This window comes from Engystomops pustulosus, chromosome 8, assembly GCF_040894005.1.
Source record: "Engystomops pustulosus chromosome 8, aEngPut4.maternal, whole genome shotgun sequence".
Lineage (NCBI taxonomy): Eukaryota > Metazoa > Chordata > Amphibia > Anura > Leptodactylidae > Engystomops > Engystomops pustulosus.
The window spans coordinates 92,844,809-92,870,266 of NC_092418.1; the positions used below are offsets into that span (position 1 = coordinate 92,844,809).

The window sequence follows — 25,458 nt, forward strand, 5'->3', positions numbered from 1 at the left end:
GGCCTCAGAGGTCATGTGCCATTTACTCACAGAATGTCGGGTTCTACATCTGATGTGACCATATCATATCTCCCACAGTTAAGTGTTTCACAACTCCACCTCTACAGACTGCTATATATATAGTGTCTTATATGGAAACCACCCACCTACCAGATATGTACTGGAAATTCCAAGAATATCTCAGATGGGAATACCCCTTTAAAGTTTCATTGTGGCCCATGGGAGTGGACTGTGGACATAGGATTACTATACAGAACTGCTGAGAGTCTCATGTTAATCATTCATCACTGTAATTGGCTGTATTACATAACAACAAATAATAATCTGTCACTATTAGGCTTGATGCTGCCAAATGTGATCACGGCTATAGGACAGACAAGTTTTTCAGCTTTCACGAGCCGCCCACAGATCTATGATTTGTTTCTGTACTGGAGAGAGGAAGTAAATATAACGCTGGCAGTGACTCAGAGCAGATACTACAACCAACCACTCTCACATTTACTCTGCTTCCGGCACTATGCTTTCATTTGTTTCTCTAATTTATATTCACCCCTATAAGTATCTGTCAAAATATCCATTTACATACACAGTACATAGCAACCTCTCCACAATACTGTCAGCCAATTCTGACCAGATTTCATTTGACAGATATCTGGTCCCAATATATGTTGTGTACATTGGTTATATTATTTCAGAAGATGGACCCTTTATGAGGAATTTTGGGTAGTTGCACTCTATATAGACTTACTGCCCTATTTTATATATTGCACCTACAATTTTTTCACAGTGTCTCTTACTAAAAGGTATTCCATTTTCATATATCTACAGTAAATTAGTAAGCTCAAAAAGCATTTCTTCTCCCTCTTGCCCAGAACAATATGATGACTTCTTCCATCCAAGACTCTATTCTCTTAAATGGAACCTGACACCAGGAAACCACTTAATTAAATGTAAATAGTACCTTATAGAAGTCTGTAATGGTGGAGTAATGTTTTTTTCTGTGGGGTTTAAGCATAGCTTCATTTGGCGAAAAATGCCTTTTACTCCTTATAGATTTCCAGTCAAGGAGGTGGGGGGAGCTCTTGTATCCAATCAAGTTCCGCTCATCTCTGCACGGCCGCTCTGGTGGGTAAACCGGCTCCTCCACACAGCCCACACCTCTATATCACTGCTCATTATTTGGAAAATCCGGCAAACACACCGGCCATTTCCATAGGCTAACGCATGCAGTGAGCTGGGGCATGTGAGCACCTATGGAGATGTCCCAGGGTGTGCAGGCCAGTGCGTGTGCCAGACTTTCAAACTGATGAGCTGTGACGTGGAGGTATGGCTCATGCCCAGGGGCCGGTTTACCCACCAGAGAGCCCATGCAGAGGCAAGGAAAGCTTGACTGGATCCAAAAGCTCCCCCACCTCCTTGACTCGAAATATATAAAGAGTAAAAGTCATTTTTGGACAAAGGCAGGAAACCCCCAGAAAACCCATTACAGCACTATTACAGACTTCTATAAGGTACTATTTAGGGTTAATCGAGTGGGTTCCTGGTGACAGGTTCCCTTTAAAAGCAAGAATACCATAGTGACCTATGTAATAGTAAATGTAGCCAAGATGATAATATTATCCAAGACAATAAAAGTTTCTACTACAGTCTGCAGGCTAAACGTGACTAAGGGGCTTTGAATCCAGCGATCTTGTTGCCATATTGATCATACAGATTGTTACCTAAAACCCCCAGCATCATCTCTTCTACCCCAGGATTATTTTTTCTTCCCTTGGATTTTCTTTTACCCCACCCACCTCCCAGGTTCATGTCATATATACAGTATATTGTAGACTCAGATGTAATAATGTTGTATAAAAACTATATAATATACCACTCAATAATATAACACAGACTACAGAGATCTGGGAGAGTGTTGTGCGTAATGGCTTGGGACCCTTCTTATATGGCTGCTATGACATCAGGTCCCCCACCGGAGGATCCCATTGATGCACTACACTTTATCTTACACTTGATTTTTGGGGTTGATCCAGATACATATCATATGAATTTGACTTTAGTTCGGCATCAGTGTTAATAATTCTAAATTGTGTATAAAAACGTTATAGTGCTAACACTGCAGAATCCGCTTTGTCTCAAATGTAACAAGACCTGCAATAACATTGTAGCAAAACAAACAAGAACAAAACTAATAATTTACACAAGCACAAACAAGATCTGACAAGTTATCGCAGTTCAACAGGAGGAAAGTGTCTCTTGTGCCATCTGTAGGCTGGAAATATAAATGTGTTTCGCTGAAGAACTTCCATGTGCGGCGTCACTTTAAGATTTCGTTTTCTTCCTTTTAAATCTATTTAGCACCTGAAAGCCTATATTCCTATAAAGGTAACGACCTCCCTTTAGCATAGCCCTACCCCTGCTGCTGTTGTATTCACAAATATAATCCTGACTACTGCAAGAATTTTTCCTCCTTTAGTGTTACCCCACCATAACTATCCCAACTTGGCTTGGACCCCAGTCACACCGCTCAGACTCAGAGGGGACAAAACTGTCTTTCTGACTATTCTGCAACTCTACACTTGGCATTCCTCCAAAAAAACTGAATCTCCTTCGCGTTTTCAAAAATCAAAGTCCCTCACACGACCGGAAGATCAAACTAGGAAGAGGAGGAGCTGCTGTCTTCTTTGGTTAGTCGTTGGACTGTCTATCTACATGACCCACTGCTCCCACTGCACTGACAACATGATACTTTCCCTCTTTCCTAACTATTTCTCCCTTCAGTTGGTCACTCCTTCTGCCCCTTAGCTCCATTAAACTCTTCACTACAAAACCAAAGCCTGTTAACCCCTACAAATCCAATGTCTATTCCTTCCCTGACTAATGCTTTTCTCCTACCCCTTCCTTTTTCTGCTGATTGTACCCAAAAAATATATTTGGGCCCCCGAGATCAGGGGGCCCTTCAAAGACATTCTGGAAGCACCAATACAGTTTTAAGGGCATCTACCACCAGGATGAAGGACTGCATGCAAATGAGCCTAAGGGGCTCCAGGTTCCATAGTTGTTAATGGAGCCTGGAGCCCCTCAGGCTTATTAGAATACAATCTTTTATCCTGGTGGTAGATGCCCTTCAAAGTAATGGAAGAACAAGGAGGAATATGTAAGCTGGATGCCTATATAATGTCATTTGTAAGCTGGATACCTATATAATTAGTCATCTCTATGTAAAGTGGATACCTATATAATATTATCTGAGATACAGCAGCTCATTCTATGTAAGGTGGATACCTATATAATGGCAGCTTACATATAGAGGCTCAGTCCCTGTGTAGGACACCTGTATAATATACAGATACCATTTATACACAATGAGATGAGATGTTATAGACATCTTCTCTGAATAAAGTGTGAGTGGAGAAAAGGCATAACACTCTAACCCTATACAATTTTCTATAGTCTCAGTTACCTGTCTATATACAGGCCAATTGCTATGATTGGGAGACAAGCCTGGCAGCTTGTGTCATAAATCTCAGTGCACAGACTGAGACTTTTAGTTAGGAGACATCAAAAGAGATGAAAGTGTTGTGAAGGGCTTGTGTGTCCCCTTATGATCTCAGAGGCAGCTCTAACCTTCGTGGCCTCTAAAGTTTTGCCGCTAGTAATCTTCATGCAACTTAAACCCAACTTTGACTATTTGTGTGATGAAACATTTCCCGAATAAATCGCTCTTATATTAGATAACTGTTGCACGCTGTGTATAAACGCCTATGAAATGGAGACAATCGAGGACTGCAAACTAACCACCAGGCATCTACCCAGAGTAATGATCAACATCACAACAGCTCTCGGGCACAGCTCATAACATCTAAATATCAACAGGATCTTGGTAATGAATTAATGAATTGGTTAAATACCAGCATATGTCTGTATATAATAATGTACAGTACCTAGTGTCATACAATATCTTAAAATACCATATATACTCAAGTATAAGCCTAGTTTTTCAGCACAAAAAAATTTGCTGAAAACCCAGACTCGGCTTTTACTCGAGTAAAAAAAATATATCAAAACTCACCTTTCCGGCTTCCGCCGCTGCAGGCTATATACTGGGGGATATGGGCTGGCAGGCTATATACTGGGGGGCAGGTGCTGGCTATATACTATGGGGCAGGGTCTGGTGGGATATATAAAGGGGGAGTCTGTGATCAATGCATTTCCCACCCTCAGCTTATACTCGAGTCAATAGGTTTTCCCAGGTTTTTGTGGTAAAATTTGGGGCCTCGGCTTATACTTGGGTCGGCTTATACTCGAGTATATACGGGTACATTAAAAAAGGGGTGATTTTCAGATTATTTTCTAATAATCGGCAATACGTTTTGTCCTCTGTTTCATTTCATATTACAGGTAGAAGCTGTTCTGCTCTTTTGTAACTTCTGTACCACGAGCAGATAATTTGTAGTAAACATATGGACTGTAACCCTGCGGTCAGTGCACTTTCTAAAATCAATATTTTTCTATAATATGTTAATGTGCAGTAATCACAATACTTAGCACTCACATAGTATGCAATGCATTGGGCAGATTTATCTTAAATTTTTCTATTTTGCGTTTTTTTTGCACCTAACATGTCTCTATTTTGCACCATACTTGTCTAATGCCAAAAATTTGCTTAGATAGATGTGTTCCTTTTCGGTGGCTTGTTTTTGAGACTTTTTCATATATTTGTGACTTTTTGTAAAAAGTCTCAATGAGAAAAAATCCTATAAGTAAGGCAATATTCAGACGAGCGTGTGCTCGCTGTACCGTAGCACGGCAGGTATGCGTCGGCGCCTGGGAGAGGAGGAGAGGGAGACAATGGGGGTCATTTACTAAGGGCCTGATTCGCATTTTCCCGACGTGTTACCCGAATATTTCCGATTTGCAACGATTTTTTCTGAACTGCTTCGGGTTTTTGGCGCACTCGATAGGATTGTGGCGCATACCTTCACCGCTTACCTTCACCAGGAATAGGATCATGAACTCCAGCGGACCTCGGCGGACTTCAGCGCAGCAGCGACACCTGGTGGACGTCGGAGGAACTGCCTTAGTGAATCGCCGGAAGACCCGAATCCAAAGGCAGAGAACGTGCCGCTGGATCGCGAATGGACCGGGTAAGTAAATCTGCCCCAATCTGTCTCCATGACAGCCTTGGGTCTTTGTATCGCCGTATCCTAAAATTTACAATCTATCAAATATAAAAACAATTTTTTCCTGGCTTTTAACCCTGTAATTAGAAAATAGCACCCAAATGTCCAAAATGCCACTTTTTTTGCAATTTTGCACCATATAAAAAATGTGATAAAAAGTGATCAAAAGGCAGTACAATCTTTAAAACGGTACCAATAAAAACATCATCTCATCTTGCAAAAAAATACATGTCAAACTGCTCTGTAAACCGAATAATGAAAAAGTTATTTGCATCAGAAGATGTATAGAAGATTAAAATTTTTTAAAATATATTAAAACACATTAAAACCTATATATTTTAGTATCCCAACAAAATTTAGACCCAAAAAATAAAGATGACATGTCATTTGGTCGCACAGTGAAAGCTGTTAAAATCAAGCCCACAAGAAAATGGTGTAAATGCGTTTTTCACCAATTTCTACATTATTTATTACAAATTTATTACATATTGATACTACGAAGTGCAATTTGTTATGCAGGAAAATGCCCTCATTTAGCTCTTTATGTGGAAAAATAAAAAAAATTTAGATTTTTGAATTTGGGGAAAACACAAAATTAAAAAAGGGCCTAGACGGAAAGGGGTTTAAACTGGAGCAACAGCTAGACTACCAATTTACTGGATGCATTTGCTTGACTGCCTATCTACTGGTCATGTTATGTGAAAAAAGACACATGTCCATCAAGTTCAACTAAGAAAGGGAAGGGGTTGGATAAGAAAGGGATTTAGGGATTTAGGGGAAACAATTCTATATAACATAACCATCAATGTTATTTAGATGTTAAAAGGCATCTAGACCCTTCTTCTAGCTCTCTGCTGTCCCTACTGTGACCAGCGCCTGAGGCAGGCTATTCCACAGATAGAGAGTCCAGACCACTTCTGATACATGACAAGATCCTACTGGCTTTAGAGGCTGCTGATTGACATTGCATGCTGATATTTAATTTATGATCTACTAGTACCCCCAGGTCCTTCTCAACGAGAGACTCTCCCAGATTTACTCCAAGGAAACGTGTTGCCTGTGGATTATTAGCCCCCAGTGCATAACCTTACATTTGTCCACATTGAACCTCATTTGCCAGATGGATGACCAAACACTACACAGCATTTACTACTCCCATCCTCCATAGACTGTATTACACTACACAGCTTGTACTACTACTCCCATCCTCCATAGACTGTATTACACTACTCAGCTTGGTGTCATCTGCAAAATTAGACACAGTGGGGCAGATTTACTTACCCGGCCCATTTGCGATCCAGCGGCGCATTCTCTGTACTGGATTCGGGTCCGGCCGGGATTTATTAAGGTAGCTCCTCCGCCGTCCACCAGGTGGCGCTGCTGCATTGAAAAGCATCGGAACGCGCTGGAGTTCACGGCTCGGGCTGAGTAAAGGTAAGTGCAAGCTCCGCGACAAATCTTTTGTTTTAAATGCGACGTTTTTTCCGAATCCGTCGGGTTTTCGTTCAGCCACGCCCCCCGATTTCCGTCGCGTGCATGCCCTCGCCGATGCGCCATAATCCGATCGCGTGCGCCAAAATCCCGGGGCAATTCAGGGGAAATCGGCGCAAATCGGAAATATTCGGGTAACACGTCGGGAAAACGCGAATCAGACCCTTAGTAAATGACCCCCAGTGTTATTAATTCCAACCTCTATATTAATAAATATATTAAATAGTAGTGGGCCAAGCACAGAACCCTGGGGTACACCACTCATAACTGGTGACCATTCCGAGTAGGAATCATTGATCACAACTCTCTGGATACGATCCTTCAGCCAGTTTTCAATCGGATTGCAAATGATTCCTGCCAAACCAATAGCCCTAATTTTACCCATCAAGCGTCTGTGAGGGACTTCTGTGTCCAGGCATCTGCTCACTTCTTCATAGAAGCAGGTCAGGTTAGTCTGACAACTTCTATCCTTAGTAAACCCAAACCAAATATTTTCCCCACAATTGCAGTTAAAGGGGTATTCTCATCTGGGCATTCACATTCAGTTTAGTTAATCTGCCATGTATAAACATTTCTTCAATTAGATGTTATTACAAAAAGTTACCTGTGTGAAGATAATTTCTCATAAATGTAGTCACCTGGTTCCTTAGAAAAAAACTGTGTCCTTGGATACGGCCACCTCTGCCGGTGGGATTGAAACAAAAAGTTTCTGAATATGAAATATTCAGGAGTTACTGCAGGTCCCACAGTCGCCCTGTGGTAATGAACGCTGACCTTTTTTTTTTTTAATAACATCCAATTGAAGAAATGTTCACATATGGCAAATTAATTAAATTAAATGTGATTACCCAGATGGGAATACCCCTTTAAGCTTACAGGCCTGTAATTGCCCGGGGAAGTTCTAGAGCCCTTTTTTAATATTGGCACCACATTTGCCTTGCACCAGTCACTTGGCATTGTACCAGTCATTAGGGAATGAAGATTTTAACCCCTTAGTGACCCAGCTCGTTCGTACCTTGATGACCAAGTACTACTTCTCAAAACCAGCATGTGCCTCTTTATCTAGTTACAACTTTAGAAGACTTTAGCTTACTCAAGTGTTTTTGAGTTTGTTTTTCTGTCACATTTTGTACTTCAAGTTAATGGGAAATTTTGGTTGATCTATTTTGAATTTATTTATGAAAAAAAGGTGAATTTGGTAAACATTTTGAAAAGATTATCTATTTTCAAACTTCGAAATGTTCTGTTTTTCAAACTGAGAGTCTTACTACTCAAATTAGTTACTAACATTTATCATATCTCAGCTTTGTGTTGGCATCATTTTAGAAGTGTCCTTTTATTTTATTATGACGCTAGAAAGGTCACAAATCAAACAGCATTCTCTCAAATTTTTAAGAAAATTTTAGAATCAATTATTTTAGGGACCGTTTTTTTTCTATAGGGGTTTTGGGAGTTCTGTTAATAGAAACCCCCTGCATGTCTGCATTGAGACTCTCTATTAGTGACATGTGAGGACTGTTCACATGTTCCTTTTCCAGGTATTATTATGGGATGGGATTCAATGGGAAAACTGACAATTCTGACTTTTCATATGCAGAACCTAAACTGACAGATATTGGAGAAATGGAAATAACTTTGTTAGGCATTTCTCTTATGTATCACAGAAGTGATGGATATTTACGAGTCTAAATTTTATTTATATCAGGAAATGGAAGCTTTAGAATTTTAAAGTTTCTATCTATTTGGGTGCTAAACAGGGTGAGTAGTACAGGCAGAAAACCATGTGTAGGATGTTTGACCTCCCTTGACATTTGGATAGCGCTGTGAGACTACTGTCCTGTAGGTTTCCAAAGTCAAGGTCCTTTGTGTCCTTACTGTATATATGTCTGTAGCACATGCTGCAACATACAATTTCCTTCTGCTGTCAATGATTACCTCTGACCTTACTCTGGCTTTGATAGTTCACCCGGATCATTGGTTATACTAACATGTAAAAATGTTACATTTGTGTAGATGTAGCATACTGTAACTAGTCAAACACACTTTTATCCTGTCATGCCAAAAGAAAGGATGCAACTGACAGTATTGCAGGTAAATTGGTGCCAGCTGAAAGTTAATCTGTCAGCAGTTTTGACCATAAAAAGTTCAAGAGAGTCTTAAGCAGGAGATCTGTGTAACCATAACTTAATGAGGGAATTCATGATGAGGTTTTACGCCAAAAAATGTCTAAAATACCTTCCAACGCTTTTATGAAGGTTACTAAACTATTTTTTGTCCATTTCAGATTCGTCCGACAATTTAGCTTGATCTTCCAAAGGGGGCGTAGTTTTGGAAAAAGGTGGCTTGACCTATGGAAATTAGCAGGTGCGCCAAAAAATCACGGAGGTTAGACCAAAATGTGGCACACAGCTTAGACCAGCTATAAGCAGATTTAAAAGTCGAACTCAACAGTCCGGTTCCATTATCACAATAATGAATCTGGTGCAGACTCCCAGCTCTGCATTGTTGGAGTCTGAGACACATTAATGAATCTCCCCAATGTGTTGTTTGTAGCTGCAGGACTGTGAAAATGCATTTATATTCTGAGAATGTAGCTGGAGCACTTCGGAGCACTGTAGGATTTAAAACAAAAGCTGCATAACCAGAGTGCTCCAAATACAATCCCAACATTGGAATCTAAATGCATTTTTCCAGTTCCTGCTGCTAATAACCAACATGCCAAATGTATGGCTACACAGATCTCCAGGGCTGCAACTTAACACTCTTTGCAGCTTTGTATGGTCAAAATTGCTGAAATATTCCCTTTAATAGGAATCCTTCACCACAATTTAACTACATGAACTGACTGCTTTTATAATGGACCCATGTAATTTCCCATCCCATGTTGTTAATGTGATGTCTAATATGTTGATACAATTGTATTCTTTCCCACAGAATTCAGGCTGTGATTGGTTGGTATTCCCGAAATCCCCAGAACAAAAAGTGTATAAGTTTAGGCTCTACCTAGACTGGTGGTTCTTCTTTTGTGTCTTCATGATGACATTTTAGTCTTCATTGCTGCAGAAGCAGCACAGCCCATTGGCTCCTATTTTCAGCCTTCTGATATCAAGATACTCCTAAATTCCTGCTACACAATGGAACCCACGATCCACAGCCAACCAATACACCATCTTGAGTATTTGCCAGGAAGGATTACTGGTGCCAATAAAGAACTAAAGATTCCTGTTGCTCAGTGTGATCCGTCGCCTGCCCCCCCCCCCCTCTGCCCCCTGTGACCTTTGGTGAAGCTCTCTGGATACTTTACTATAGTCCCAGATTGCAATGATCAGCTGTAAGGTGTCTGTAATGAAGCTTTATTGATAATCCTTGGTCTCGTTACTGCAAAAAATTGTGAAACTCCAATTGTCACTGGGGCAAAAAAAAATTTTGTCTGGAGCTACAATTGTAAAATATACAGTTTTAACTTACATACAAATTCAACTTATTAACAGTACATAACCTGGGGACTGCCTGTAATTCTGAAGAAACACAAAGCGGATTGGTGGTAGGCACAATATTTACTAACTGCTTCGATGAAAAGATTGCTGGAACACAGATTTGCTACAACATACAGTTTCACGGGCAACAACAGTATAAAAGATCTTCAGGGTGGCAGTCATGGTGACAAAATCATGTCAAATTCAGTAGATAATGTCACATCAAGTCGGAGAATTAATGTCGTATAGTAAGTAATGTCAAGTCTAGTAAGAAACATCTAGTCTGGCAAGTAACTTCTAGTCTGTAAAGTAAGGTCAAGTCTGGCAAGGCATGTTTATTGTGATGAAGATTCAATAGCTGACAGCCTCCAGCCACTTAGCATCACCATGGAGCCTCTCCTGTGGTGGAGTTTGGCAGAGGCCAACAGGTACAGTAGTAGCTCAATGCGGATTCAGTCCTGCACACATCAGAGGAAGAGGGGGAAGCAGGACTGCTGCGGTGGAATGGGGAAAGGCCACAATGAGAGGTGCAGCAGACAGGAAGGAATAATGAAAGAGGGAAGCAGAGGGGAGCTGCAATACAAAGGGGGAGCATAGACAATCGCCACAGGGTAAGGGGGAGTTGGGGGGATCAGTAATATGAGGGGGGTTAGCAATTGGGAGGTCCACAATGTGAGGAAGAGTAGACAGGATGTGCAGAATGTGAGGGGGAGCAGAGGGATGGTCCAATATTTGAGCATAGAAAATCATATATAGTTTATGGAGCCAGATTTTTTATCATTGTGTATTTTTTGTATTTTGTTCATTGTCTGAAAGCCTCACATACATGAGCATGGATAATTATTTACTAAATGTGTCCACCCACTGGACTCTTCAGCCCAACATGAGCAGATGAAAATTATTCTACTGAACCTTTTCAGATTCCTCAGCTCCTCCTGCTCTATAACATCTTTTGCACAGATTGGACATGTACACCGTGACAACTTCATAGCTAGGAAAATATTTTCCTACTGTATATCTGGGTATATGTTATAGCAAATTCACCATAAAGTCTACTGTCTATATACTTCTATGCTCATCTTGTGAAGTGCACAGGATCAACACATGTTCCCAGAGGACATTCACCTTTTACACACTGAACATGTTCCAGAGTTTATTTACTCAATTCTAAGAAAATAAATCTACTAAAAAAGGTCTCAGTGCACTTCCAGGATAAAATATATTTTTGATTGCTTCTTGGAAAAAGGAATGAAATGCAAGATAGATAGATAGATGATAGATAGATAACAGATAGATAGATGGATAGAAATAGATAGATAGATAGATAGATATTTAGATCAACACTTCTCTTTTGGAAATGCAACTAAAGATGACACGGTATGTAAGGATTTTAAAGGAAACCTACCATTTAGAATGGTAGGGGTAAGCTGTAAGTACCGAGCACCAGCTCAGGGTGAGCTGGTGCCAGTACTTACTTTCGTTAGTGTTATAAACCGCGTTATCGCGGTTTTAACACTTTTTAAACTTTAGAGCAGAAGGGGCTTCGGCGCTGTGCGCGACCGTCGCACGGTCGCACGCAGCGCCGAAGCGTCTTCTGCTCTAAAGTTTAAAAAGTATTAAAACCGCGATACCGCGGTTTATAACACTAACGGAAGTAAGTACCGGCACCAGCTCACCCTGAGCTGGTGCTCGGTACTTACAGCTTACCCCTGCCATTATAACTGGTAGGTTTCCTTTAAATAGAGTCAAATGTATAAAAATTAGACCATGACTAAGACGCAGATGCATCAAAACACATTTCTTTTCCGTGTAACCATCTATTGCATGACTATGTAAAGTCAATAAAGAAATATCATTCAATCTATTCACCTCCAACGATTTTTGTGAGTGGTTAAAGTCTATTATATGAAATATCTGAACCAAATAATTGTATTTACACAAGTAAACCTGGTTTCTTTAAGCAAATCATTTTTTTAATATAGTGTTGAGTTTAACACCATCACCAAACCCCTTTTATCTGCCCAAATTACAGAGAGATTTACTGAGATTTGCCCAAATTATAGAGAGATTTGCTTTATCCTTTTATTGCTTTAAGGCCAGTCTCTCTTCTACAGGTTTATTTTTGTGTTTATTAATATATCCCTCATTTCCCCTTCAACATACATGTATTCTTCAATTCCACAAGGTCTTTTCCACGAGCTCCTGGAATCTATCCAAGATAGTAGGAAAGGATCCCACTCGGTAGAATTTGAGTAGGATTTCCCGGTTCACACAACCATTTGGTTCAGATATTTCACATAACAAATATCTCATTTACAATCACATCCATAAATCTAATCGAACATTCACTTAAAATATTGGGGCCCATTTACTTACCGCCGATCCGGAATGTCCAACGAGGATTCGGAGCTGCCGCGATTTACTAGAATCATGCGTCCAATTTCCTTGATGTGTCGCTTCCCCGCTCAGGTCCACCGGAGTTCACCTTCTTCTTCCCGGTGTATGTGAGTGCTGATCTTGCGACACAATTTTGAAAGTTAAATTCTGCTGTTTGCCACCAGCTGCACTGAAAACCCGCTCGGACAAGACGCTAGCGGCAGGGCAGGCAAGAACCTCCAAGGCGTACAGCCACAGTTCGTGCCACATGTCCAGCTTTGAAACCCAGTAGTTGTAGGGAGCTGTGTGATCATTTAGGACGATGGTATGGTCAGCTACGTACTCCCTCACCATCTTTCTGTAAAGATCAGCCCTACTCTGCCGAGACTGGGGACAGGTGACAGTGTCTTGCTGGGGTGACATAAAGCTGGCAAAAGCCTTGTAAAGCGTACCCTTGCCAGTGCTGGACAAGCTGCCTGCTCGCCTACTCTCCCTCGCTACTTGTCCCGCAGAACTACGCACTCTGCCGCTAGCGCTGTCAGAAGGGAAATACTGTTTCAGCTTGTGCACCAGGGCCTGCTGGTATTCATGCATTCTCACACTCCTTTCCTCTGCAGGGATGAGAGTGGGAAGATTTTGCTTGTACCGTGGGTCCAGGAGAGTGAACACCCAGTAATCGGTGCTGGAATAAATTCTTTGAACGCGAGGGTCACGGGATAGGCAGCCTAGCATGAAATCTGCCATATGCGCCAGAGTACCAACGCGTAAGAATTCACTCCCCTCACTGGCCTGACTGTCCATTTCCTCCTCCTCCTCCAACTCCTCCAACTCCTCTTCTTCTGCCCATACACGCTGAACAGTGAAGGACTCAACAATGGTCCCCTCTTGTGTCTCGCCAACATTCTCCTCCTCTTCCTCCTCATCCTCCTCCACCTCCACCTCCTCCGATATGCGCTGAGAAACAGACCTGAGGGTGCTTTGGCTATCAACAAGGGAATATTCTTCCCCTGTCTCTTGTGACGAGCGCAAAGCTTCCGACTTCATGCTGACCAGAGAGTTTTTCAACAGGCCAAGCAGCGGGATGGTGAGGCTGATGATGGCGGCATCGCCACTGACCATCTGTGTTGACTCCTCAAAGTTACTCAGCACCTGACAGATATCAGACATCCACGTCCACTCCTCATTGTAGACTTGAGGAAGCTGACTGACCTGACTACCAGTTCTGGTGGAAGTTGACATCTGGCAGTCTACAATCGCTCTGCGCTGCTGGTAAACTCTGGATAACATGGTCAGTGTTGAATTCCACCTCGTGGGCACGTCGCACAACAGTCGGTGAGCGGGCAGTTGGAGGCGGCGCTGCGCTGCCCTGAGAGTGGCAGCATCTGGGCTGGACTTCCTGAAATGCGCACAGATGCGGCGCACCTTCGTGAGCAAATCAGACAGATTGGGGTATGTCTTGAGGAAACGCTGAACTATCAGATTTAACACATGGGCCAGGCATGGCACATGTGTCAGTCTGCCGAGTTGCAGAGCCGCCACCAGGTTACGGCCGTTGTCACACACAACCATTCCCGGCTTGAGGTTCAGCGGTGCCAGCCACAGATCAGTCTGCGCCGTGATGCCCTGTAATAGCTCTTGGGCGGTGTGCCTTTTGTCGCCTAGGCTCAGCAGTTTGAGCACCGCCTGCTGTCGCTTAGCGACGGCACTGCTGCTGTGCCTAGAGCTACCGACTGATGGCGCCGTGCCCACGGATGGTAGTTCGGAGGAGGAGGTGGAGGAGGGGTGGGAGGAGGAGGAGGCATAGTAGGCCTGAAACACCTGGACCGGGGTAGGCCCCGCAATCCTCGGCGTCGGCAGTATATGAGCAGCCCCAGGGTCAGACTCGGTCCCAGCCTCCACCAAGTTAACCCAATGTGCCGTCAGCGATATATAGTGGCCCTGCCCGGCAGCACTCGTCCACGTGTCCGTGGTCAGGTGGACCTTGTCAGAAACGGCGTTGGTCAGGGCACGGATGATGTTGTCTGACACGTGCTGGTGCAGGGCTGGGACGGCACATCGGGAAAAGTAGTGGCGGCTGGGGACCGAATACCGAGGGGCGGCCGCCGCCATGAGGTTGCGAAAGGCCTCGGTCTCTACTAGCCTATAGGGCAGCATCTCCAGGCTAAGCAATCTGGAGATGTGCACATTAAGGGCTTGGGCGTGCGGGTGGGTTGCACTATATTTGCGTTTCCGCTCCAGCGTCTGGGGTATGGAGAGCTGAACGCTGGTGGATGCTGTGGAGGATCGTGGAGGCGACGATGGGGTTTTTGTGGCAGGGTCCTGGGCAGGGGGCTGACTAGCAGCTGACACAGGGGAAGGAGCAGTGGTGTGCACGGCCGGAGGTGAACGGGCTTGTTGCCACTGAGTGGGGTGTTTAGCATTCATATGCCTGCGCATACTGGTGGTAGTTAAGCTAGTAGTGGTGGAACCCCTGCTGAGCCTGGTTTGGCAAATGTTGCACACCACAGTCCGTCGGTCATCCGGTGTTTCCTTAAAGAACCTCCAGACTTCTGAAGATCTAGCCCTCGCCGCAAGAGCCCTCGCCACGGGAGCTTCACTAGTTGACACATTTGGCGCTGATGCACCAGCTCTGGCCCTGCCTCTCCGTCTGGCCCCACCACTGCCTCTTCCAACCTGTTCTGGTCGAGGACTCTCCTCCGTCTCAGAAGCACTGTGTTCACCCGGCCTCTCAACCCAGCTTGGGTCTGTCACCTCATCATCCTCCGATCCCTCAGTCTGCTCCCCCCTCGGACTTCCTGCCCTGACAACAACTTCCCCACTGTCTGACAACCGTGTCTCCTCATCGTCGGACACCTCTTTACACACTTCCACTACGTCAAGAAGGTCATCATCACCCACAGACTGTGACTGGTGGAAAACCTGGGCATCGGAAAATTGCTCAGCAGCAACCGGACAAGTGGTTTGTGACTGTGGGAAGGGTCCAGAAAACAGTTCCTCAGAGTATGCCGGTTCAAATGCCAAATTTTCCTGGGAGGGGGCAGACTGGGGGGGAGGAGGCTGAGGTGCAGGAGCTGGAGGAGTGGCGATTTCGGTGACATGGGTGGACTGCGTGGAAGACTGACTGGTGGTGGACAAATTGCTCGAAGCATTGTCAGCAATCCACGACATCACCTGTTCGCACTGTTCTGGCCTCAACAGTGCTCTACCACGAGTCCCAGTAACTTCAGACATGAACCTAGGGAGTGTAGCTCTGCGGCGTTCCCCTGCTCCCTCATCAGCAGGTGGTTTCTCACCCCGCCCAGGACCACGGCCTCTGACCCCTGCAGTAGTTGGACGCCCACGTCCCCGCCCTCGTCCTCTACCCCTAGCCCTCGGGTTAAACATTTTTAAAATGAGAGTTATAACTTTATTTTTTTTTTAACTTTTTTTTGTTTTTTTTTGTGTTTTTTGTTTTTTTTTGTGTTTTTTGTTTTTTTTTGAGTTTTTAAAACCAAACAATGCTATCCTATTGCTATGGCTATTTTCTAGCCAAGTATCAAAGCACACTACTATGCCAGATGAGATGACACTGAGTTAGTGCCTAATTGAAATCCAACCCCTACTAAATTTTCCCACTTCGGTCTTTGCTATGGATATGTGCGTCACTAAGCGCAGAACACAGCGGTCGCAAGTCTCACTACAAATTGCTCAGAATTGGCTAGTACATGCACTGCAGAAAGTACAGCCACCAGCAGATCAACCAGAAATCAAATATATAGAACGCTACTGTAGGCGTAAGTAAGCTCTTTGTATTCTCCTATGGCTATTTTCTAGCCAAGTATCAAAGCACACTACTATGCCAGATGAGATGACACTGAGTTAGTGCCTAATTGAAATCCAACCCCTACTAAATTTTCCCACTTCGGTCTTTGCTATGGATATGTGCGTCACTAAGCGCAGAACACAGCGGTCGCAAGTCTCACTACAAATTGCTCAGAATTGGCTAGTACATGCACTGCAGAAAGTACAGCCACCAGCAGATCAACCAGAAATCAAATATATAGAACGCTACTGTAGGCGTAAGTAAGCTCTTTGTATTCTCCTATGGCTATTTTCTAGCCAAGTATCAAAGCACACTACTATGCCAGATGAGATGACACTGAGTTAGTGCCTAATTGAAATCCAACCCCTACTAAATTTTCCCACTTCGGTCTTTGCTATGGATATGTGCGTCACTAAGCGCAGAACACAGCGGTCGCAAGTCTCACTACAAATTGCTCAGAATTGGCTAGTACATGCACTGCAGAAAGTACAGCCACCAGCAGATCAACCAGAAATCAAATATATAGAACGCTACTGTAGGCGTAAGTAAGCTCTTTGTATTCTCCTATGGCTATTTTCTAGCCAAGTATCAAAGCACACTACTATGCCAGATGAGATGACACTGAGTTAGTGCCTAATTGAAATCCAACCCCTACTAAATTTTCCCACTTCGGTCTTTGCTATGGATATGTGCGTCACTAAGCGCAGAACACAGCGGTCGCAAGTCTCACTACAAATTGCTCAGAATTGGCTAGTACATGCACTGCAGAAAGTACAGCCACCAGCAGATCAACCAGAAATCAAATATATAGAACGCTACTGTAGGCGTAAGTAAGCTCTTTGTATTGTCCTATGGCTATTTTCTAGCCAAGTATCAAAGCACACTACTATGCCAGATGAGATGACACTGAGTTAGTGCCTAATTGAAATCCAACCCCTACTAAATTTTCCCACTTCGGTCTTTGCTATGGATATGTGTGCCACTAAGAGCTAAACACAACGGTAGCAAGTCCCCCTGCTAATTCCTCACAAAATGGTACCAGATGCAAATTAAAATAAAAAAAAGTAGAACGTTATTGTAGCCCTAAGAAGGGCTGTTGGGTTCTTTGAGAATCACTCCTGCCTAACAGTAAGCTAATAGAACACCCTAACGCTTTCCCTGACCAGCAGCAGCTCTCTCCCTAGCGGCATCCAGACACAGAATGATCCGAGCAGCGCAGGCAGGGGCTAGTCTATTCCAGGGTCACCTGATCTGGCCAGCCAACCACTGCTATCGACGTGTAAGGGTACCACGTCATGCTGGGTGGAGTGCAGAGTCTCCTGGCTTGTGATTGGCTCTGTTTCTGGCCGCCAAAAAGCAAAACGGCGGGAGCTGCCATTTTCTCGAGCGGGCGAAGTATTCGTCCGAGCAACGAGCAGTTTCGAGTACCCTAATGCTCGACCGAGCATCAAGCTCGGACGAGCATGTTCGCTCATCTCTAAACATAACTAATTGAAATAGCAAGGAATATTGTTCCTTTGTCTATGAGTCTATTTAGTACAATCTTTATTTTAATACATTCCAATAAAGGTTAATTTTTATCTAACAATTTCATTGATTCTATCTGTCATAGGTGGGCATATTTTTTTAAGTTTTTGATTCAGCGCTATTTCACATTGTTCTCTAATTTTGATCTCCAGTGTATAAATTACAATCCATCAGGGGCAACATAGTCTCAAAGTAAGACATTGGATATATCTACTGAGGCTGTGATTTGTTTTCCAATATATCAAGGGTTTTGCATGCATGTCTTGATATGGGGCGGAATTGGCATACCATATATACTCAAGTATAAGCTGAGTTTTTCAGCACAAAAAAATGTGCTGAAAACCCTTACTTGGCTTGTACTCGAGTCTAAGAAAAAAATCTCTGTACTCACCTTTCTGACATCATATTGTGTGCGCCTCTATTTTCTCTGCCTGTCTCTCACTCACTTCCCTGCACATCGCTCACTCACTCTCCCTGCCTGTCTCTGTGTCACTCACTCTCCGTACCTTATCTCTCTGTCCCTCACTCTCCCTGCCTGTCTCTCTGTCACTCAAACTTCCTGCCTGTCTCTCTGTCATTAACTCACTCTTCTGCCTGTCTGTCTCTCACTCTCCCTGATATTCTCTCTGTAACTCACTCACGCTTCTTGCCTGTCTTTCTGTCACTCACTCTCCCTGCTTGTTTCTCTGTTACTCTCCCTGCCTGTCTCTCTGTATCTCACTTGCTCACTCTCCCTGTCTGTCTCACTGTATCTCACTCGCTCACTCTCCCTGTCTGTCTCTCTGACTAACTAATCAAAGCTCAGAGCTCATATTAATGACCTGTGGAAGAATAGCAACCAATCACGGAAACCAATTCTAGCTGCCACAGCAGCAGCAGACGATGGCTTCTGTAAGCGGGGGTTAATAAGTATATTTTGGAAAGCGCAGGATGAAAAATTTGGCTCAAAACCTATGTCTATGTCTATTACATTCCCTGAGTCACAGAAAGTGACTATGCAAAATTTGGTGTTTGTAAATGCGATGATGCAGATTTATTTAGCGGACGTACATACACATACACATTTTTTTAGCTTTATGTATTAGATAGTCCAAATCTGTTGAAATGAGGAAGAGACACCATGTCGGCCCAAATGCACCTGGGCTACCACAGCCAATGCACCAAATCAAATGTTGGCTCTTTTGCTGATTTATCCTAAGGAGAGGCCCTTTATATTTCATAATAATAATAATAATAATAATAATAATAATAATAATAATAATAATAATAATTATTATTATTATTATTATTATTTCATTTTGAAAGCTTTTCAGAGTTATTACTATCTTTATTTTATCTACAGGATTAGGAATAGCTATCTGGTAACTGACTGGGAATTCCTACTGCTGTGAGCCCCCCACCAAATCTGATAAAGGGAGTCCAGTTCTGCAATCCCCTTTAAAATATCTTGAGTTGGCAGGAAAATAAGGCCTTCCCTCAATCTGGCCTTGAGGATGAACCCCCTAAAATATCTATCCCCTAATTTGTGAATAGGTTGGTACTATCTCTTCAACTCTGACTACTACCATAACTTGAAATTTATATATTTCGGGTCGATTTTCCAGAGTAGAATCTTAAGTTAATAGAGGAAATCCCTTGTTCCTAATTTTTTGGGCCACTTCACCTTTCTTTCTCTCTGAAAGACTTGCCTATTATCTCTATTATCTACATAACTTATTTTTTTAATCACCAAATTTTAGCTGATTGAAAAACACTTCTATGCACCAGGGATTGTCCAAAGTGAAAAAGTCCTTTAAACCTTCACACTTCTTGAAGACAAGCCCTCTAACAGCCTCATGGGGTGAATCCCAACTTTTCATGGCAGTAACATGGGAAATAAAACTCCAGCTGATTCCGGCTGTCAGGTAAGTTCACTTCTTTCTCTACCGTCCTAGATGAACCCAGTGAAGGTCACGCTTTTGTGTTCATTACTACAGCTGGGGCAATGGAAGCAAGGTCATTGTCAAAATTTTTTGTTCACTCCAACAGAACTCATTTTTGGATAAGTAGATGTGTCTTGTCTGACGTGAACTTGGTACAAGGAAAGGAGCGCGGCTGGAAATCTATAACCAATTCCTAATATACATACAGTGGTTTTCACCCCATAAGCAGAAGAGTCAATGAACTATCGGAGAGGCGTTCGCCCGGCCATTTACCTTTCTGCAAACACCAAGTATTCCCTTTAAAGCTTCACTTCTTAATACAGCGCTGTCACTCTGAGTCCTGCACACGGCTATGGACACGCTGCTCTCCATCTAACATATCATTTCTCTTATTGGAGCCTGGATTGGATTATAGTGCAGGTAACTTACTATTATATTTTATTAATTCTTTTGCCTTTTTTTTTTTACTATAGATATTACTTATAACTGCAGAATAGAAATGTCTATTAGAGATATCTATAGAAATTTGCTTAGGCCATTCGTTTAAGCAGGAGTTTGGGATTATTTACGCATAATGCTTATGGCGGTTATTTATCATTAGGAGGCTACTTGGGACAGTCTAATTTTGGAGCTCTGCTGCCCATCAGATCCATTAAAGTGGCTTTGGCCCTTTAATAAATGTTCTTATATCTTTGATTTTTTTTTAAAGTCCCAAAAAAGTCTCAAAATGCATAAAAAGTCTCAGCACATAGACCAGCAGGGGACTGGAGTAACTTTGGAACTTTTTATGAGACTTTTTGCAAAAGTCTCAAGCCATGAATCTCGCTTTGCACATTGTTGCACTAGCAGTAGTTCTATGTTTAGGCCAGATTAATGAAGAGGTGTAAATAGTCCTGTGAGCATTTTTAGCAGTGAAAAGTCTCAAAAACCCTCAATGTGACTACTTTGAGACTTTTTTATGCCAAAAAGCCCTGGAAAACCAATGATAAATAACCCCCTATGTGTTTATGGGGATTTGTCTATGGTCTTCATATAAGCAGTCTGGAACATATGTTGGAATCATTCACAATATCTGTGTTAATGGGGTTCATTAACAAAAAGAAAATAGACATAATATAGATTAATATTAGGAGCAATAGAATTATATTATTATTATTATTATTATTATTATTATTCCTCTTCATACCCTGTTTCTCCTAAAATAGGACATCCCCGAAAGTAAGACCTAGTACAATTTTGTTCAATCTTAGAAATATAAGGCCTCCCCTAAAATAAGACCTAGTGGCAGACATTGCTACATCTCCCCCCAAGCCGTACATTAATACTTGTAGATTTTTTAGATGCTACAACAGGGTTGTCACATGGGTGAAGAATTGCAGAATAAAATTACTGACTGTTGCAGGACAAATAAGTGCTATTGCTAAACATGAGAGATTGGGGCCAAATAATCCAATAGTTCAGAGTTTGGAGAGTTATAAGGATGTTTTAGAAGTTGATTTTTCTGTTCACCAATAAATGTAAATTCTTGTTTATGAAAAAATAAGACATCCCCTGAAAATAAGACCTAGTGCCTCTTAAGGAGCAAAAATTAATATAAGACACTGTCTTATTTTCGGGGAAACAGGGTATTATTACATTTTCCATTATAATTATTATTATTACTACATTTTATATAATTATTATTATTAATATCCTTATTATTACTAATATGTTTTCCATAGTAATAATCTTTATTTATATAGCGCCATCATATTCTGTACTGCTTTACAAATCATAGGGGCATATACAAATAAAATAAGACAATACAGAGTATAAACATCTATGAGGATGAGGGGGTGACACAAGAGCTTACAGTCTATGAGGATGAGGGGGTGACACAAGAGCTTACAGTCTATGAGGATGAAGGAGTGACACAAGAGCTTACAGTCTATAAGGATGAGGGGGTGACACAAGAGCTTACACTCTATGAGGATGAGGGGGTGACACAAGAGCTTACAGTCTATGAGAATAAGGGGGTGACACAAGAGCTTACAGTCTATGAGAATGAGGGGGTGACACAAGAGCTTACAGTCTATGAGGATGAGTGGGTGACACAAGAGCTTACAGCCTATGAGGATGAGGGGATGACACAAGAGGTATAAGAGCTTTTATAATGGTCCAGCCATTCTTTTATAAGGGAATGGAATAATTATTATATAGCATAGAATTACATAGAATTTTTAGAACTATTGTTACCATTATTTTTATCACAATTATTATCAATATTATTTATATTGTTGCATTTAAAATTTCCAGCTGGTTATGAAATCAGTGAATCGGTGCACTTCAAACTCTCCATATGCATTGCTAGGGATATATAATTGCACTTTTTGGCTCTTATGGTTTCCACCTATGGATGAGAGGTTTTATTTGGTCCAATTTTGATTAGTGTCTCTTGTTACTCAAAGATCTAACATACACTACAACAATATATTGCACCTTATTCATCTTTTTTCTCTTCATAATGCAATTCATGCAGAACATCTACCATCTAAGTATAAGTACAAGTGGTTGTTTACCTTTAAATTTCACATTAAATTGAACGTTTTATAACAATGTAAGCATAATGACATAGTATAGCGCCACCTACCATTCAAAGAGTATAGCAATGTGCATGTCGACCTGATGAGCTATGATACGTGATCACATATCTTCAATTATTATTCAAACCACCATGTCTCTACATGATTCATTTCTAAACAGCCAATAGGAACTGGTTTCTGACCTGCTTGTCGGGAAAGGAGCAGTAGTTAGAAGTATAACGGAGACTTTTTCTTCAAGGGAAGTAACACAGTTGTCAGATAGGAAGGAGCTTGATTGTGTCTAGAATAGTAGCAGCACCAAGAGAAACACATGGGCACAAAAATTACGAAATTTTATATGAGTAACATAGCAAATTATTGACATAAATGTCCTTTCAGAGCTTTTAATTTGGAAATCTTAGTTTGAAGCTTCTGTCTGTTCTTTATGAATCCATTTTTTTCTGAAAACCTAAAAATTGTATCATGTACAGGCGGTCCCCTACTTAAGGACACCCGACTTACAGACAACCCATAGTTACAGACGGACCCCTCTGCCCACTGTGACCTCTGGTGAAGCTCTCTGGATGCTTTAAAATAGTCCCAGATTGCAATAATCAGCTTAAAATTGTCTGCAATTAAGCTTTATTGATAATTCTTGGTCCTATTACAGCAAAAAAATTTGAAACTCCAATTGTCACTGGGGCAAAAAAAAAAATTGTCGGGAACTACAATGATAAAATATACAGTTTCGACTTACATACAAATTCAACTTAAGAACAAACCTACAGTCCCTATCTTGTATGTAACCCGGGGACTGCCTGTATTGACTTTGATAAAGTAGACAAAGTCCTTATAGTTGTGATTTTTTTTTAGTGCAAACACCAGGGACACTGTGTTTCTGGTCAGGAGCCATCAGGATCATGTGCACCCTCAGCGGACCCTGTCCCTTATTCACTTGTCTGGTACAACCTAAGTATGGCAGGTCAGAGGAAAGAAATGTGACTCAATGATGTATGAACACAATGGGGCTCATTTACTAAGGGTCCGAACGCCGCACTTTCATCGGGTTTCTCGATTATTTCCGTTTTGCCCTGGGATTTTGGCACACACGATCGGATTTTGGCGCATCGGCACCGGCTTTCACGCGACAGAAATCGAGGGGTGGGCCGTCGGACAACCGTCAGATTCGGAAAAACAGCGGAATTTAAAAACAATTTGTGTCGCAAGATAAAGCACTTACATGCACCGGGAAGAAGAAGGTGAACTCCGGCGGACCTCGGCGCAGCAGCGACACCTGCAGGAAATCGGTTGCACGATCTTTGTGAATGCCGGCAGACCCGAATCCTCGTCGGACAACGCACCCCGAGATCATGTCTGGACCAGGTAAGTAAATGTGCTCTAATGTATAAAATGGGGGATTAGCGAGTGCATGAACATCATAGAATCTAATTAACAAGAATTTCACGCACATTAGTGGACTACAACGTGACCCCAATGTCAAAGTTGAACAATATCTGAATACAAACTTGTAAAAAAAAGTTGTCCACGTTTTGCCATCTAGTGGTTGTGTTTTGAGTTGCAGCTTGTTGTGGGTTATTTCAGAATGTCACAATATTGTATGGAGCTGAATTCATGAAAAATCAGTGCCTGTAACTAAATTTACATTTACATGTCTATAACTCATTAGACAATATCTATGCTAATGTTGTCCCCTCATAATAGGTATGTAAATCTTTAGAATTGCAAAGGGAAGGATGTGGAACTGTTTGTATAAAAAAAGAGAACCTGTCATCGGATTTAACCGAAACTACTAGCCCCTCGATTAGAGTATGAAATGTCCTTTCTAGTACTCCCTCTTTTCTGCAAAATTTGCGACTAAGTCATGTGCAAATAAGCAGAGAAGAGTCATATTTAACCATAGATGAGAAAATTTTAGAGCGTGCAGGGGAAGTGTCACTTCCGGTTCCCATTTCTTTGGTTCTGTAGCACCTGGAAACATGTTTTGGTGTGATATTAAAGATGAGAAGCTAATCTTTTAGATTGCATCAGGTTTGTGGTTCTATGAATAATAAAAACACATAAACACATCCCTTGAGATGTGAACTCCAATTCTCACACTTTTTTTTTAACTGTATCTCTGGTTCTGTAGCTAGCAAGTTGGATGAAAACTGGAAGTTTTATGACACCAAAAATCTTGTTTCTAGCCTTAATAAATGTGTTGGAAAACAGTTTAGACTGTTTAATATGCCGCAAATCTGCCAGAAATCTGGCGCAGATGCATTAATGAAATCCCCCCTATGTCTAGGTAGCCACATGTAGAAACACATGAAATAACTGTTGTATCATGAAAGGCAGCTCATTTCATGACACAGATGTGTGAACATGTCCAAAAGAGCAAAGGTAGGCAAGGACACATCTGTATGTTTATGGTGAGAATACTGTTATGTGATATTATGTCACAGGATGATAAGCTACACGTCTATGTGCAGCCACATATTGATTGGGCTGTGTGGGAGACTTTTTGGGAGACTTTTTCTTACTTTTTAGTTATTTGAAAAGATTTTTAGGGATTATGAAATTAATGGCATATTTATATCAATATTAAGTTGATGAGTGGGCTTTAAACCAAGTATAGCGCCATACAAGGTATAGTGGCTGTGCTTGGCATTGCATGGGATGTCACATGAGCGGGAACCTTAAGTAATGGCACCTACAGGTGCTGCACTATGATCAGGATAAGCCTACAAAATCCCTTTAAGAACTTTTTATTACCAACAAATTACAAAATTTAACAGAATCTTTGTCTTGCCTAGTAAATGTCATATCAATATTATTGCATAGAAATACATAAACTGGTAAATTAATCGGAATAACTGACTGTGGACATTTATAGCTTATTTGCTGTCTTTTACATTTTTGCTTACAAAACAGAAATTGATTCATGTATCATAATAATTAGATATAAGATACATTAACAATATCAATTTGCAGGGCCTGAACCAGAAGAGGAAGGAACCATGTCAGTAACTCTCAAGAGCATCAAGAAACTTGGGCATGAGAATTCATCATTTGAGTCGGATGAAACAGGTATAGTACATGGAGATGTAGTTACATTTACTC

At 41.8% G+C, this 25,458-nt stretch overlaps 2 protein-coding genes across 3 annotated transcripts in view; one reads left to right on the plus strand and one right to left on the minus strand.

Moving 5' to 3' along the window:
• The window catches only part of LOC140075657 (dehydrogenase/reductase SDR family member 9-like), a 34,436-nt gene that overhangs the window by 7,688 nt on the left and 1,290 nt on the right, over nucleotides 1-25,458 (minus strand). Inside the window, exon 1 of one of the 2 annotated variants that reach the window (XM_072121801.1) lies at nucleotides 31-71. The exons of the other annotated variant lie outside the window; for it this stretch is intronic. The gene's annotated coding sequence lies outside the window, so the exon portion shown is untranslated. Of the gene's footprint in view, nucleotides 1-30; nucleotides 72-25,458 lie in introns of those variants that run through there. 2 annotated transcript variants of the gene reach the window in all.
• Nucleotides 19,885-25,458, plus strand: part of LOC140075656 (bile salt export pump-like) — a 51,948-nt gene continuing 46,374 nt past the window's right edge. The window contains exons 1-2 of the mRNA XM_072121798.1: nucleotides 19,885-20,197; nucleotides 25,330-25,425. Of these exons, the coding sequence (XP_071977899.1) occupies nucleotides 25,356-25,425 (70 nt within the window). The 5' untranslated portion in view covers nucleotides 19,885-20,197; nucleotides 25,330-25,355. The remainder of the gene's footprint in view (nucleotides 20,198-25,329; nucleotides 25,426-25,458) is intronic.